The 17,747-nt window shown below is 36.2% G+C and overlaps 1 protein-coding gene across 2 annotated transcripts in view; it reads left to right on the forward strand.

The window, feature by feature from the left end:
- LOC129442779 (corticotropin-releasing factor receptor 2) overlaps positions 1–17,747 on the forward strand; it is a 106,767-nt gene that overhangs the window by 59,791 nt on the left and 29,229 nt on the right. For both annotated transcript variants that reach the window (XM_055203052.2, XM_055203053.2), the window contains 4 exons: positions 1,770–1,923; positions 8,227–8,287; positions 13,858–13,930; positions 15,232–15,317. In XM_055203052.2, coding sequence (XP_055059027.1) covers positions 1,770–1,923; positions 8,227–8,287; positions 13,858–13,930; positions 15,232–15,317 — 374 coding nt within the window. The remainder of the gene's footprint in view (positions 1–1,769; positions 1,924–8,226; positions 8,288–13,857; positions 13,931–15,231; positions 15,318–17,747) is intronic.

A 17,747-nucleotide genomic window follows, 5' to 3' on the forward strand; every position in this document is an offset into this window, starting at 1 on the left:
TTTCAACACACTTGTAAACACTGGGGCGGAGTTTCGCGTTCGTCCTCTGTGACCTCTTGACGTCATGACGTATTGCGTGGGGTCAGCTGGCGCATCACGACCGTATCTACATGAAGAGAAGCTGTGCTTTAAAAGTGTATATTTGTTGTTTTTCTTGTCGGGAATGACAGTCGTTTCGCTAGATAAGACACTTATGCCTCGTTTGGGATTGTTTGTAGTCCTTTGAGGCTCTGTTGAAAAGAACTGTTGAGTGTTGAGTTGGGTATTGAATGTTGGGCTCTATTAAAGTCCATTAGAGTTGGAAAGATCCTGCAATGTTTTCCTCAAAAAACAAATTTCTTCTCGACTGAACAAAGAAAGACATCAACATTTTGGATGACATGGTGGTGAGTAAATTATCTGGATTTTTCTTTTAAGAAAATTGACTAATCCTTTAACTTGTGAAATATGCATATTACTAACATACTAACAAGACGTCCAGTAGTCCTTGACATGGAAACTGTGGTAAATATGTGTGATGCATAGTGAAATACACAGAAGTTTTCACTTCTATAGCTGTTAATAAATCATTTATATTAACATGGCCTCATTGACCAATCAGCATTCAGAACTGGTTTATTATACTCAACATTGTAATAGCTATGACAGCTGTTGTCCAGCTGTTGACTGCGCTAAATTCATAAAATAGCATTCTGCTGTTGTTTACTTTTCAAGGACTGCACTATATCTTCTAGTAGAGAGATGCCTCTTGAATTTGATTTTAATTTCTTTATGCAGTGTGCTCCTGTACACGGTGATAGATTTTTGCTTTAGTTGTACAAAAGGATATGGATTCGAATCCAGGAAACACACATGCTGATAAAAATGCAAATAATGTAAATGCAATCTGTATTAAATGTTCAGCCACTGTAGCAAAAGAGAATTAAGTCCCTTTGGAAAAATCACATCTAAAAATCATATTTAAGGAATAAACAGGTTTCTCCTGTAAACCAGTGACGCCGGTGACTTCTTTTTTCGAGGGCGTTCGATACGAAGTTTGTCACAACATATATGTAGCCCGTCATGTGTGTGGTTCATAATTTCAAAATATGTGTTCTGCGCGTCAAGTGATCCTATGTGCATCACGTGTCTGGTCAAAATAAGTGCCTGCTGCAGACGCGTCTAAAGGGTTTATGATCAAAGAAATGGTCACTTTTGCCAGATACTCGCATAATCTCATGCGTAATCAAAGTTCACTGTTAAGGGAGAGTCTTGCGTGTATTTTGTGAATGTGAGCGTCTCTTTTATCACAAACACTTTTGACACGTGTGCAGCAGGCACTTATTTTGACAAAACACGTGATCCACATGGTTCACATGATGCAACAAACACATATTTTGAAAACACAAGCAACACACATGACACTCCAAACACATATTTTAAATTTGCACCCCTCGGATGAGCAGTCTCGAGCCGCCACTGATGTAAAATAACCTATAGTCAAGGCTTAAAATGTATTGAGACCAGGTTTCCTTCATGATACGGTACAGGTTCTTGTGCCTCACTTCCTAAATACAAAAACCTCAGATTGTTTGAATTGTGACGTCATTCAATTTGTTGTATTGATTGTAAAACTACTTCAAAGACATTTTGGATTGATTACTCCCTAGCAAGTTTTCAACTTTTTAAAAAAGTCATGTCCCAACTTTTTTTTAAAACCCTGCTTAAAAGATTTGCAGAATCATGAAACAGTTCACACCAATTAACACCCCTTTCCTCTTTCTCTATAGCCCTGGTGTCGTCTCATAACAACAATCTATAATTACTTTGTGGTGACCAATTTCTTCTGGATGTTTGTGGAGGGCTGTTATCTCCACACAGCTATTGTGATGACATATTCCACAGACAAGCTCAGAAAATGGGTCTTCCTCTTCATCGGATGGTGTGAGTTGATTTCTTTTCTCTCTGCTCCTCTTAAGTGGAATATTCAGCTGCTGTTAAAAAAAGTTAAAATGAAGTTTAAAGTGCTTTTATCAAAGAAAGTTTTTGATTCTGATTTGGTAACGATTTCAGTCTGTATCTCATCTTAATATTTTCTTGCGAGGAATCTCACAAACATGTCAAGCACATCCAGGTCATATTTCAGTTAGATGACACTAATCTTTTGACTGGTAGTGTATATGTCACATTGGGCCCTAATTTAACGATCTGAAACGCAAGTGCGAAGTGCAAAGCGCAAGTGACTTTGTGGGCGGATCTTGGGTGCTGTTGCTATTTTCCCGGCGGGAGAAATAATTCTTGCGCCAAATCAATAAGGGGTTGGTCTGAAGTAGGTTCATTATTCATAGGTGTGGTTTGGGCGTAACGTCAAATAAACCAATCAGAACACTATCCAACATTCCCTTTAAATGGAAGGGCGCAAGTTCCATGGCGGGTTGCTATTATTATGACGGATTTACCAGGCGCACGCCAGGAGCAGTTCACAGCCGAGGAGACCCACGTTATTGTACGAGCAGTCAAAGACAAAGAAGTTGTTTTGTATGGGGATGGGAGAAACCCGCCCAAATCAGCGTCGGTTAAACAGGCGTGAGAGGCCACAATTGTCTCATCAGCTGGCATCCCCATTGATGCGCCAAGCGCTACAATGATGTCAGGAGACGGGGGAATCACAAGCTTGCCAGCATAAATTGCCGTGTAATGGGAGGTGGATCTGCCTCTACAAATGACCTGACGCCAGCAGAGGACATCGCTGCGTCCCTCACCGCTGAAAGGGTTTGGGGGCTTTGAAATCGGACCCAAGAAACGCAAGCAAGGTCCAACCCCAAAGTACACTTACAAATCAAGTTCATATACATAAAGGTTTCTTATGAAAACATTTTAATTATTATTTACATAAAATAAACGTAATACAGCCACACAACAAAATTATGAAAATATTTTAATCGTTATTTGCATGAAAAAATTTTAACGCAGCCACACAATAAATAAAAACTATCACAACAATGCTCACCACAATGATTTCCCTTATCTCATGTGTTAATATTTTTTATTGTAACAATTTATGATTTGCAAAAATAACTGTTGCATCTGTGTAGATTAGATAAGCAAAGTGTGTGCGCGTTGTGCACGCTATACATTATGGTCAAGCATGCGCCCTTAAAATAGCATAATGAACCACGCGCAGCGCGCCACTGACTTTAGACTATTTTTTTCTGGTCAGTGGCGCAATTGTTTTTTGAAACTGCAAAATAGCATCAGGGATGGTTTGCGCCGGAACACGCCTCCATTTTTGCGCTGAACCGCCCAGGGAGCGCAAGTTCATTCCCTAGTTTGCTGACGTGCGTCTGTGGAGGGAAAAACCCGCTGTGCGCCGGTGCAAAATACGAATGATACATGCGTCACTGACAAAGTCAATTGTGCTGGGTGCAAGATAGGGCCCAATATGTTTATTTATTTATTTATTCATTTAGCCGACGCTTTTATCCAAAGCGACTTACAATTGCTATATATGTCAGAGGTCGCACGCCTTTGGTAGCCTGGCTCCGCCCTCCTACGTGCTTCCGCTTAATTTTCATTTGGCTTCAGTACTACGTCTGGGACTGCTGTGTAGAGTTTCGTTTTCTCCTGCAAAAATCTGCAGGTCCAATCAGCAAACAGAGGGGGTTGGCTAAGAACGATGACGTTGAGGTCGTGCGTCAGTTTGAGTTGTAGTTCAGTAATGGCAGCAGAGAAAGTTGTTGCAAAACTTGCCGAATATTCAGAAGTTAAGCCGGAGCAAGAACCAGGTTTGCTAAGTTTTGTTGGTTTGATTATTCGGCGCATGATATACGTCACGACCACACGTTAGCGATCACCTATGGCAGATCCTGAGTGACTCTGGGCAGATCCAATAGTTTTAAACTTCAACAGAGGACCCTCCTTAACGGAAGTTACGCTTTGCAACGGAGCGTGGCCAGACTCTCTGTACAAATGAAATGAATGTACGAGAGTCTGGTTGGACCAGGCTACGCCTCTGGAGCAACTAGGGGTTGAGTGTCTTGCTCAGGGACACAATGGTTCAACATTTTTTAATATAGGTTTAACCCATATATTGTTAACAATTAACCAATGCTGGGTTGTTTAAACTTTAGTATTTCAACTTTGGGTAACCTTAGGTAACAACAACCCTGCATTAGATAATTTTTAGCAGTGTGTTCTGTCCAGTATTTTTCCAGTCTGGGTTACAAACAACCCAGCATTTTATAGCTTACCATCATTTATCAAAATATCTTCTAGTGTGTTGAATTAAGAAACTCGTACAGGTTTAGACCAACATGAGGGCAAGCAAATAAACGGCCATTATTGAACACCTTTCCATTGTTAATGACATTATTTTAACTCTAATTATATGCATGGTGACGTTCTAAGTGGTAAAGAGCACCTATTGTCTGATTCACATTTTTAAATTTCCTTTGGTGTGTAGGTGTGTATTCTTACACATTATCGATATGCAAAAGGTACAAACCCCAAATTAAACAATGACGCGGGTTATCGTCTCCAAGCAAATCTCTTTTTTTTTGACTACAACAAACACATGGATTGTAGGCAACAATTTACTTCCTGGGATTGGTGAATTGGAGAAGACATTATTATAATTCCTCTGATTCGGACTTACAGCCTAAAAGTTAACTCCTGTTAGCAACCGAATCTTTCAACCATGGTAAGGAGCATCACATTTCCGGCTGACGTCAGAGGTATTCAGCCCAATCACATCGTACAGATTAGCTGCCCAATCAGGGACACAGAGCTTTTCAAATTCTTGCATTTCAGGAAGAGCGTGAAATCTGGAGCTGCAAAAAATGTACTATATGTGCAAATGAATGTGTTTTTTTAACCATAAACCATGCAAATACATTGTATTATACCAAATACACACAATGACATTGTTTTTAGCAATGAAATAGGTGCTCTTTAAGAGTTTTTTGTAATTAGTAAACACAACTGTGAAAAACCAATATCACTTTTCATAACGTGTTTAAAATTGAGAAAGTGTCGCTTTCTTATACAGGAGAAGTAATTAAATTTGTCGAAACTTAAAAGAGACTGGTGCAGATTTAATTAAATTACTGAGCATTACAAACGGTAGGGCAGAATACTGAAGAGTATACAAGATAATATCTGAAGTCATTTACTGTGGAAAAGTCTAAATGTCACACCACAAGCTCCCTCTTGAAGATGTCTTTGATATTCACACCATTCTCTTTCTGTGTACATAAGCAAAGGATTCTGGGAGCTGTTCAGGGTAGACAGCAGGGACATTTTATTATAATATTCAGCTCATGCTGTATAGACCTGAAAAAACATCATAATGTAGTCAAGAGATTTTCACTTCTGTCAGCTGGGTGCCATTGATTTAAACTGCCTCCAACCAAACTGTTTCCAATGCTGTGACAAAGTGAGATGTAAGTTAGAGTAAAAAGCATTCTTTGAATGTATTTATTTTGAAAAGCAGTATCAGTTTTTCCCACAGAATTTTGAGAGACTGGCAGTGATAGCGTAACGCTGATTAGCATTTATTTGACATCATTGCGTCATGTTTTACTATTCGGACGGGATTAGCTTTACATAGGGAGGTAGCAATTATTATCAGAGCTTCTAAGTGATTTTAGTCCTGTCTGAATGCTCCATGTCAGTAATCATTATTGCGACTTTTACCTTCTGGGTTAGGGTCTTTAACTCAACCGCTGATGGCCATCAATCAGACGCGAACGAGAAATCACGTTGACTGATAAGGTAATCCAGTCTTATAAATGTTGCGTTTAATGACATCATTTATTTCATTATGTAAGTTTATATGTGATGTTCAAAACGAAATTGTTAGTCATAGATGTTACAGTATTAGTCCAAATTCGATGGTTAACACAGCACAGAATTACGTTTTCAACTTACAATCTACAATGATTTTTCACATAATGTACTGACAGTACAAATCTTATTGTGAAGTGTCTTAAAATGACCATTTATATTGCTGTACAATACCTTTTGATGTGCATATCGTCCGCGGGAAGACGCGCTGATTACACTCTACACACTAATGTTGTGATCAATATAAAAGCATACTGTACGTTTTTGAATGGTTACGAATCAAAACAACTCACCCATCGCGTAAAACACAAGCAGGATTAGAATCTCTGTCTAGTTAAATGTTGACGCAAAGCTCTCTCTATCCAGATAATGCAACACCAAATTGATCCTCTCTCGTTTTGTTCCAAACTCTTCTTGGGTCGTTTGGTTGGCCCGTACGCTTACGGGAGCTGTCTTTGCTAACACAACCAGCGGCAGACGGTAAAGAGTAACTTAATCCATAAGTCCATAAGCAAGCACGTAGCCCGACAGGCGCTAACGCATAGTTCACATTTTTGTCCATGAGACTGGCTGCGTCCGAAAACTCAAGGCAGTGACTTGTTGCCTCGCTGCCTCATGAGGAAATGACTTCGGAGGCATGAAGGCAGCTCAGAGAAAGGCTTTCGGATGCACTTCAAAGGCAGCGTGTTTGAAATACAAACAGAGAGCGCCTTTGTGATAACTAATCACATATTTGAAAACTACAATACTAATTTCTCGCTAGAAATGCAATTGAAATGTGTAAAAAGTGAAAATATACGTTTATTTACACTAAATTTGTGGTCCAGTCGCCTCCTTGGCCGCCATTTTATTTTTTCGAACTCGACCACTGTTGTCATGTGGTTTTTACGTCAGTAAAGGTGGTGACAAAGGGTCACATGGATATTAAAGTCATTGACAGGAGACTGCACTGCCCCGTAACAATGTTTTGAATGGAAATTTTCTCACGATTTACAAGTAGTTGAAAACATTAAAGATATTGATAGTAATCAGCTGGACAATATATATATATATATATATAACACTGGCCTAGTGGTTTTTGGACATTTTACTGCAAATATCTTACAAATTGCACCTTTAATCATTAAGACAGCCCTAACTTACACACCCAACTCAGAAACCGAAAAAAAATGATGAAAAAATTTACTTACATGACACTTAAACACTCTTTCATCAATACCTCTATGGAAAAACATTATAATTTTCCATAAATTTGCAGGAAATCGTCTTTTGGCAGTGTGAAAACAATACCGTAAAACTCAACCCTGTGCAACAATTATACGGTCCGTGTTACAACTAACCCCGTGTTAGTTTGTGCCCCCCGCACCCCTATAATGTGTAGTTAGTAGATAGTACTAACATCACGCCTCTTTATTTACCACATCAGAGCTTTAAGATTGTTACAGGCAAATCTATTATCTTGTGATCTTGAAAAGCAGATCACTTGAAAAGCAAATGTTTTCTTGTCACTGTTCTGGTGGTAGTTACTCTTGAGGCATTGTTTTAGCTTGATAAACAATTCTGTCATCACAGAAGCTTCAAAGCTTTCAAACTTCAAAAAGGAGGCAAAGGCGCCATAAAATTATCATTACTGTGAAAAACCAAGTTCGAAACACACACAATTCCAAATACATCTACTTGATTTTTAATTTATTTTTTCATTCACCTCAATTAATAAGTTAGAAATGAGTCATCAGTGTGATATGAAGTAAAGCGAGAGAGAGAGCCTTCAGTACGTATATGAAGATGTGAGTCTTTACGATAGCATCAGCTGCATGTTACAAAATGAATTTATTATGACACTAAATATCTTGTGGTGATCTCGCTGGCTCGATATTTGTTGCACTCGACAGTCTGCTCATCATCTCAAAGTGCATTTAGCATTCCAGGTTGAAAATCAGCTTTTTCATGAGCCAAATATCTCAGCAGACAACAGTTTATCAGCTCAATGGATTACTTGCCTCTTGTCAGTCGTGGGTTAGGGAACCTTTGGCATCTAAGCATCCCAAACAAAGCAACTCATTGTTAAACATGGCTTGGTGGAAATCACACTAACCAAACAGATGTGATCAAACACCCTAGAGAACGATTGCAATCATCTGAGCATAGGTTCAAAATGACACAGTTTGAGGCCAAAACATCTCTGTTCTCATTTGATCTGCACAATTGATGTTTTTGTTGCACTGTGTGATGTGCAGCAATTTCGTATATTACGAGCATCTTCTCACGTAGGGTTCTTTAAGACGTAGCGTTCAATAGGCAATCACATTTCGGCCCAAGAAAAATTATCTCTGGTTGGCGTCTGTTTCTGCAATTTGAATAGTGTGAGGTTTAGGAATGTATGCAATCTTCTCTCTCTTGCAGGTATACCGTGTCCAATAATTGTAGCGTGGGCCATTGGAAAGCTTTACAGGGAAAACGAACAGTAAGTTGCTGATTTCGAGAAGAAATTTGCTCATTATGGATTTAAGAGTATTGAAGTTAATTGTAGAGTATGCGAGCATTTTGTGATTAACATGTTTTCATTTTTAAAAGCAATTGGAAAACTGAAGGACTACTTAGAATTAGTCACATGTTAGTTTAGCAGTAAAACTTTTTTTTAAGTCCTGCATTTGCTTTTATAATCTTTCTTTAATCACAATGGTCAAATTGCAAATCTTCAGAATTTTTTGCCATTGTTTTGTCATAAACGTACATAGATAAATTTCACGAAAATGTTAAATCATGAAAACTAAGTCTAAAAACAAAATCCTTGAGGTTGAAGTACAGCACCAAACAAAATAGTAAAAAAAATATTAATTTGATATTGTTTCTTTCAACAGAAACTGTAGGCATGGCCCAAAATAACACAATTGGTTAAAGGTGACAGTCAACAAAACTGTTTTAAATGGCCAAAGGGTTTAAAACTTTCTTGAAAGTACTGTATGTTAGACACACTTTAGCTTTAACTGTAAAATGTGCAAGTACTGTAGGTGTTTATCAGACAATATCTCATCATGTTCAGTGCCCACTGTCAATGACTCACCAAAACAACAGCAAAAGTGATTCACATATTCAGACATTATTATTAAAATCAATGTGAAACCCGTCTCTATTAGAATGACATCAGCCTCTGGTGGGTTATGTTTCTGTAATGGGATATAACATTAAAATGTCACAAATTACTGCCATTTGCTCTGTATACAGTATGCATTGTTTGTGTCATTTATTTACTGTATGCACTGAAAAAAAATGATTCATTCAATTTACTAATTTTTTAAGGTAAGTGGTCGCAATCAATTTATTTAAGCTACATTTAAACAAAAAAATTAGGAATACAAAATAAAACAAAATTTTTTTTTGTTTAAAGGAACAGTATGTAGGATTGTGGCCAAAACTGGTATTGCAATCACAAAACGTGTGGCTAAAACTGGTACTGCAATCACACAACTGGTCGCCAATACACAAAATGACAACATAAACATCAGTTGAGGGCTGCAACTACACTTTTTAAATGACAATATCCCGGCCGGATCACTGTTGTGAGTGATATAAGTGTTTGAAATGAAAATTATTTCTTAATGTCTAGTGACTTATCAGAGCCATTTTATGATTAATTGATATACATTTCTTACATACTGTTCCTTTAAATGTAGCTTAAAAAATTTATTGCAACCACTTACCTTAAAAAATGGGTAAATTGAGTGAATTTTTGTACTGATATAGTGTGGCTATTCGTAACCCACTTCTAGCCAAAATAAACTTGAATTTGGTTGCTTGTCGTTTTTGCCAAAAATAACTTGATATTCCATCATGCACACAAGTGATTACAATGTGTTTGGTTTAATTTATTTTATTTTTACATTTATTTTTGGGCTATGGTTAAACATGCAAAATTGCTTGCTGGGTTTGGAAACTGATGGTTAAGAGCTGACAGACCGAAGATGACTAATATAGTAGCAATTCTGTTGTTTGTTTTACAGTTGGCATATTTTTATTATAACTATTTTACTTGCGATCTTTATATTACAGATTTTTTTATTTTATTAAAGGTGCTGTAGAATGCAAAACTGTATTTACCTAGGCATCGATGAATAATGAGAGTTTGGTACATATCGTGAGGCCCCAAATGACTGCTGGAATATAGGCTAATCTCAATTAAGACCGACTATGAAGTTACACTCTAAAAATGGTTGGGTTAAAAACAACCCAATTGGCAACCCAGCGCTGGGTAAATATTGGACAGAACACATGCTGGGTTAAAGTAACCCAACACGTTGGGTAACACATTTTAACCCAGCAGGTTGGGTTGTTGAGAAAACCCAACATGTAGTCCTTTTAACCATTTATGGGATTTATATTCTGGGTTTTGGGTTATTCTTGCTGGGTTATTTTTATCATGTGCTTTATTGTAAATCAAGACCATTGTTAACAGCAAATAAATGTTTATTTGACTGCAAAATAACTACAAACTCTTACATTTTTACAGTTGTAAGTTGCAAAATCATTTAAAGGACTGCTTACTGACCCAAGTATAAATATATTTATAAAATATCATAAATTATGCACATTGAAGTAACAATGTAACAGGTTGAATCAATTCGTTTAAATTTAAGACAGAATTTGTAATTTTACAGTATATGAAATACTGAAATGTACATAAACAAAACTACAGCAGTGTAAGAAAAGAAACAATGTAATTGTTAAATTAAAAGTAAAATCATTCATAGATGTGTAAAGTTTTTTACAGAACAAATGTTTTAAGTTTCACAGAATGGAATGTATTTGACTAAAAATACTTCATTTATTAAAGTTACTCGTCGCGAACAAAGATGTACAAAGGAAACGAACAGGAGAGGATTTATCCATTTGAAAAATGACAGACTACAGGAATTCCCATAGAAGCACATTGCCTGGGGTATTTATTTTCAAGCACTTAAAATGCCTTTAAACCAGAGACTGTAAAAAATATGCAAGTAGTGTCCGGGACGTCACCCATTGGTTTGTGAAGAGCATTTTTGAAGCTTAAAGTAGGCGGTGCGTGCCGTCGCCATCTTGGCCGAATTGCAGTTTAACTTACTTCCGTATTCAGAGAGACTGATTGAGTAAAAAGATTGAGAGATCTGCTGCATGTTTCCCATGGCCAGGACGAAAGGAAAGGGTTTCGAGGATTCTGTCCAGAGAAGAAATTCCACCACATTTGTTGCAATCTACAAAAGAGCAAAAAAACTTTTAGTGGTCTGAACTGAATGATCAGATTTAAGTATTCTGAAAACCATGTGGGCCAAGTGAATTATATATTTTATAAAAATTATAAGGCTTTCTTTTGCATCACTGGCTGCATTACCACCACGTGTGAGATTTTTTTTCCAAAAATGCAATGGCCTGTTGTCAGTTTGCATAAGACTTTGGTGTTACACTCCTTTAACTGTTGTGCCAACAACAAAGGCTGCAAACCACACAGACTGACAAATAGGATGATCTGACTATAAAGAATAAAGTACTGCAGAACTAAAATGTAGCAGATAATTAAGACATTGTCAATATATTTTAAATAGGAATTATTAAATGTTATACTTACTGGCTGAAGTTGTATGAAGGTCTTGCTAGCCTCATCAATGGATGGACGTTAAAACTCTGCACACTCTAAAAAAAGAATTGGAAAACAACATCACATCTGATCTCTGCTAAAAACATAACATCTCTGATACAGTATCAGCCACAGATCAGAGGGTTGGTCAATATTAATTTGAAATCACAGGAGACAACCCAAAAATATTATGAAATTAATATAAAATAGTAACTAAATACGACCCAATAACACATCTAAATTCATATAACACATATACATGTTTGTTAACCGATAGTCACTTCCATGCAGCCTCCGTCTTGGTAACAAATACGTTTATGTTTTTTTTAAGTTCATGTACAAACACTTAAATTATTGTTTCATTTTAAAAGAGAGGAACAAGCATACATATAAGACACTGGTTCTTGGAAACGCTGTTTCGTTTTAATTTATCGACGCATTACCTGCCGTACCGACGGTGAAGTAAATTTGCTGCTTGTCCTGACCCTGCCTCAGTGACAGAGACGCCGGCTCCGTGATCCTCCGCCGCGCCGGTTAACATGTGCTCGCGCCTCGCGGTCTGTCTTTACATATCGAATGACAAGAAAGCAACTCGTTTGTCGTTAAATTTAATTTAACAGCGTCGCTATCGCTTGTTAAGCTGGGAAAGGGAAAACTGCGCGTGTGTGACACAAGAAGCCGAAGTGGGGGTTGCGGAGGTCGACTCGGTACCGGTTTTGACTCGCTTTGTTAAAGGCTTACAGAAATTGTCATGAGTTAACGTAATCAACCGTGTGATGGGGATTTTGTAACACCGATTTTATTAATTTTATTAATATGCCATATCAAACATCTTAGAATGACTATTCGAGTCAATTTGTGTAAATGGCGATCTGAGGTAACAGTCGTCATTCCTCCACATTACACCCGTCGTCTTAGTCTGTATAAATTAACACGTTGCTGTCTCGCAAAATGTTATAATCTTGTTTATATTCATGAAATGTTCACAAAAACATATAAACTTACCTTGAAACAACTGCTTCCAGTGACTCTGTCCTTACGACGACCGTTGCTGAGCACATTCAAACATCAAGGGCGCGAAGCACATGAGCCTCTTCAAACAACCCAGCATAATAACCCAGCAGTTTTAACCCAACACCTAGAAAACTGAAACTACCCAAAAAGTGTTTAAAATGTAAAAAAATAACCCAGCAAAACAACCCAACAGACTCAACCCAGCATTTTGGGTTAAAAAATAACCCAGCCATCTTTAGAGTGTAGTTGTGATATATGCCCCAACATTAAATTACACATTACATTAATTGTAATGTTGTTACAATGCTAAAAACAAAGTTGGCTATATGCTAGTTAATGCTATATGCTAGCGCTTAGGCAGAAGATCGAGCATTGACGTTACAGTTACGTTTTGCAGGTCCATAGTGAAAAAACACAATCTTACCACAGAAACATCCATTTCCAATCTCCAAATAGATTATTCCTTGAAATCTGTATCTTCATCTGATACAGGCTCAAACATAAGGTCTGTTTACACACACAGAGCTACTTAACTGAACTGCTCTGAGAAACAGCCAGTCAGAGCAGAGCTCAACATTATTATTTATGACCCTTTCAAATTTCATTCCAAGGGCAAATCCTAGGGTTATAAATGTAAAAAAAACTTTCTGAATTATTTTGCACTTAAAAGATTAGTCCATTTTCTTTAAAAAAAAATCCAGATAATTTACTCACCACCATGTCATCTAAAATGTTGATGTCTTTCTTTGTTCAGTCGTTTCGCTAGTTAAGACCCTTATGCCTCGTTTGGGATAATTTAGAGTCCTTTGAACCTGCAATTTTAAACATAATGGGGCGGTTTCCCGGACAGGGATTAGACTAGTCCTAGACTAAAACATTTTTAAGAGCTGTCCAAACTGAAAACAACTTGCACTGACATATCTTAAAATACATCAGTGTTCTATGTTTTGCCTCAAAATGCACACAAGTAATGTTTTTAGTAAGGCATGTTTGTTAAAACTATTTACATTTCCAAATTAAACTGAGGCCTAGTCCTGGTTTAAGCTAATCCCTGTCCGGGAAACCACCCCTAAAACTGTTGAGTGTTGGGGTCCATTAAAGTCCATTAAAATGAGAAAAATCCTGGAATGTATTCCTTAAAAAAAAAAAAAATTCTTCTCGACTGAACAAAGAAAGACATCAACAGTTTGTATGACATGATGGTGAATAAATTACCTGGATTTTTTTTCCTTTAATAAAGCTCATATACCTTCTATGTAGATATTAGAGAACAATTAAGAGATTATTTCAAGTCATTCTTTGGCAAAAGAACATAGAAAGTTTTGTTTGTACTGTAAGTTGTGTTAATTGAATTTAGCCGTTTCTGTATCTGTTATGTTTTTTCACACTCAAAATGTTGATTTGCGTTTCAGATGCTGGTTTGGGAAAGAACCTGGAAAGTATATAGACTACATTTATCAAGGGCCAGTGATTCTAGTTCTTCTTGTAAGTTTTATTACTTTGTTTCATATTTTGTTCTCAGCTCAGGTTCATACTAGTTTTTGTATCCTTAGTTGAACTGTCACGTCTTTAAAACCAGATTTCATGAAAAGATGCTGAATATGGCATTACTCGCTCACCTATTGTGAATTCCAGCACAATTTGTGTCTGCTAATGAATCCAATAAACAGCAATAGGAAAGTGTACAGAGACCAAGAATATCCAGCTGAAACTTTATGATTGATTTATTGATTGACAGGTCTGCCCTTGGTACAATATCAACTCTTTACATAAATACAATTAATTTATTTACATACAGAGTAGTGTGTGTAAACTTTAATTTTTAATCAATTTATAATCTTATTTTTTATGCAAATGCACTTAAGAACAGTATTACTACTGTATGTAAGCCAAAGACAAAGAGTTTTGTACAACATAAGCAGCCTAATATCACGGGAATTCATACGTATTTAATAGTTGGCTAATTCCTAAAAATTTGCATTAAGTGAATTGCTCAAAAGCGTATGATTTCTATAAAATCACAGTAATGAAACCCCACCACTAACCTTGCATTTTACCCCAAGGTCACAGGGGTGAAAGCAAATCAAGCAAAAAAGTAAAAATGTGTTTGTAATAATTAATATAAATAAGCCAACTGGTAAAATAACTATGAATTTTCATGAGATTGCATTGACATAAGACATACAATAAGAACTTAAAGGGGCAAAACATGCCTCAAATGATTTTCTTTTGATCATTTAAGGCATTTCAGGACATTTAAGGTCATACAAATGACTGTTTAACTCTTCCCCCGCCATTGACAAGTTATCTCGTCAATTAAGAGAAAACATTTCCCTGCCAATGACGCGTTCCTAACGAGTTTTTACGATAATCTGTAATTCTGCTATAATCGACGAGATGGCGCTCTTACCCTCTTACCCAGTTTATAAAAAACTGAAGCAAAAACGAATGTAATTAATTTTAAACTCTGTGTATGTTTTGATAATAGCTCTGAATCTAATATCTAACAAAATTCATTTATAAAACTGCAATTATTTCAGTTTTTTGCTCAAAATTTGATATTTTTGAAGAAACCTACCCATATTTAAGAGGTTATAAAAAGAGAACAAATGAAGATAGGATGAACCTTTTTTCATGCTTTGTTTTTTGTTTAAAAGCAGAGGGTCTGTTCTTTCATTTGATATATTTGTATATTTATATATTTATAGAATAATGAGTTAATTACTGAAATTGACCAACATTACACAGTTTACATGAACTACATGTTTTTATCTTTCTTGAAACAGATCAACTTTGTGTTCCTGTTCAACATTGTACGCATTTTAATGACAAAGCTAAGAGCCTCCACCACATCTGAAACAATACAATACAGGTAAAGACCATAAACTCATACATCACAGCTAAGATTAGTAACATTTACCAGATGAACAAGAGAAGTGAGATTTATTTATTTAGACTATATGACTACGTTTACATGCACCCTCATAATGCGATTGTAATGAGATTTTGGAAATATTGCAATTACACTTCATCATGTAAACACAATTCTTCGACCAATATTATGCGATTGAGCTCATAATCGAAGCAAGTATAATCGTGTTAAAACGTGGCGTATGACGATTTGAATCACAATACATTGCCATGTAAACACTTTTAGCACATCACTTACTAAAGTGCACTTGTGTATTTGTCATGCACCTTGAGCGCAAATTCATAGTTAACTTGACAATACTTTCCTACTATGGAAATCAATGGTTACAATCAGTTGTGTGCTTACCATCATTTATCAAAATATCTTATTTTGTGTTAATCAGAAATTTATACAAGTTTAGAACAACATGAGGATAAGAAAATGATGACAAAATTTTCATTTTTAAGTGCTATCTCTTTAAATTGTTGGCATAAGTTAGACATCAATGACATGAAAACAGTACTGGTCCTCACTTGTCTAGTGACCATACGTATTGATGCCAAACATGATTTGACACAATGGACAGCTGATAGCTGGCTCCGTTAACAGTTGATAGGTGTCATGGAGAAAAAAAATATTTTTAATTGAAAGCATAGGATTTGTGCCAATGGAATTGGACAGCAAAGTGCTCTATTCATGAAATTTGTCCAATTTTATTCAGAGTCTGTTACCTAAATTCAGTACCTCCATAATCAAAAAGTGTTTTATCCTTTTTGTTGTTATTTTTAAAGCATATTTTTTCTTTCTTCTGAACTTTCATTTCAAAAACTTTTGCACTGTATACCATTTTGATTTTTTGAAAGGCAGAAAATGTGGACCTGCATTTATTACTTTCTGATGTGTGATGTATCTAAAGGCAATACTTACTTCAATTTAAGAAATAAAGTCAGCTCTTTTATCTAAAGTCCGCTGGCAGTGCATTTCCAGTTTCTGTTGTGGTGTTTGGTATTAATGCATTTAAGTCTTCAGGACACATTTATGAATAATCCCCCCCCCCACAAAAAAGTTGCAAGGATTATATTCACTATTAAATTTCAGCTTTTTTATCAGTGTATTAATATAATAATCAATTAGTCTGAAAAATTAGATATTAAGTTTCATGCATCAACCAATAAATAAACACTGTGATCCGTTAAATTAAATTAATATATTTACATCATGTTTAATTGTGTTATATTTTCAAACAAGCCTTCAGTGCATAGGCTCGATCAAGCACATTGTCGGGTTAATTGTATTGTACTGCCAAGAGCAGTTAAAAAAAATCTCTGCACCACCACAAAGTGGTTTTCTGTTATCTATCATTTAAAATAACGCACATTTCATTCATAATATTATAAATACAGGCCTATAGTTTTTGCTCATTTTGGTTTTTCTGAATTTTGTGAATTGGCTAATAAAAATAGGTATTACAAAACAATTATGGTCACCAAGGTGGATTGATAAATAAAATTTAAAGGAAAACACCACCGTTTTTCAATATTTTATATGTTCTTACCTCAACTTAGACAAATTAATACATACCTATCTTTTTTCAATGCATGCACTTAATCTTTGTACAGTGTGTCGTGAATGTGTTAGCATTTAGCCTAGCCCCATTCATTCATTAGGGTCCAAACAGGGATGAATTTAGAAGCCACCAAACACTTCCACGAGTAAGTATGGTGGCACAAAATAAAACGTGGCGATTTTTAAGCAGATAAAAATAAGAACTATATTGTATGACAGAAGAGCACTTAGTTTGCAGTGCACCCGACGTGCGCTCGAGGTTGAAGTGCTTTTCCGCCATTCTGGAAAAAACGTAATGTTATCCGAACAGTGATCCATCACTATCCTATTCATTGTTCACTACAGGTGTATTTTAAATGTGTGTCATTCATTGGTAAAGAATTCAATGGCACCAGGACATGAATGGGTTTGGATGATGAATGATTCAGTTTAAAGAGCTTATTTGTTTTCTAGCATCTCCAGTACACAGTTATTAAGAGCAGAAAAAAGGAAAGTGCAGCCAAATGCATCAGGTACTTAACACTGTCACAGAGTAAGGATCTGCGGCTGTAATATCATTTAATGATTATAAATCCTGGTTGTTGTTGTTGGGGCCGCTGAAACACTTGTCCTTCAATTACTGCAGAAAAACAAGTCAAGTATGAAGTAAAGAATTTCTGACACGAAACAAACATCCTGTTCCAAATGACTTTCTGATTGGAACTGTATCTTCCATCAAAAATAAATAAGACATAATGATTAATGATGTGCCTTAAAGAATAACATTTTCATAAACATTACTGTCCGTTATGAAGTTAATAAAAGTATGTTCAGGAGGAGTGAGCC

The sequence above is a fragment of the Misgurnus anguillicaudatus genome, chromosome 2, assembly GCF_027580225.2.
Source record: "Misgurnus anguillicaudatus chromosome 2, ASM2758022v2, whole genome shotgun sequence".
Lineage (NCBI taxonomy): Eukaryota > Metazoa > Chordata > Actinopteri > Cypriniformes > Cobitidae > Misgurnus > Misgurnus anguillicaudatus.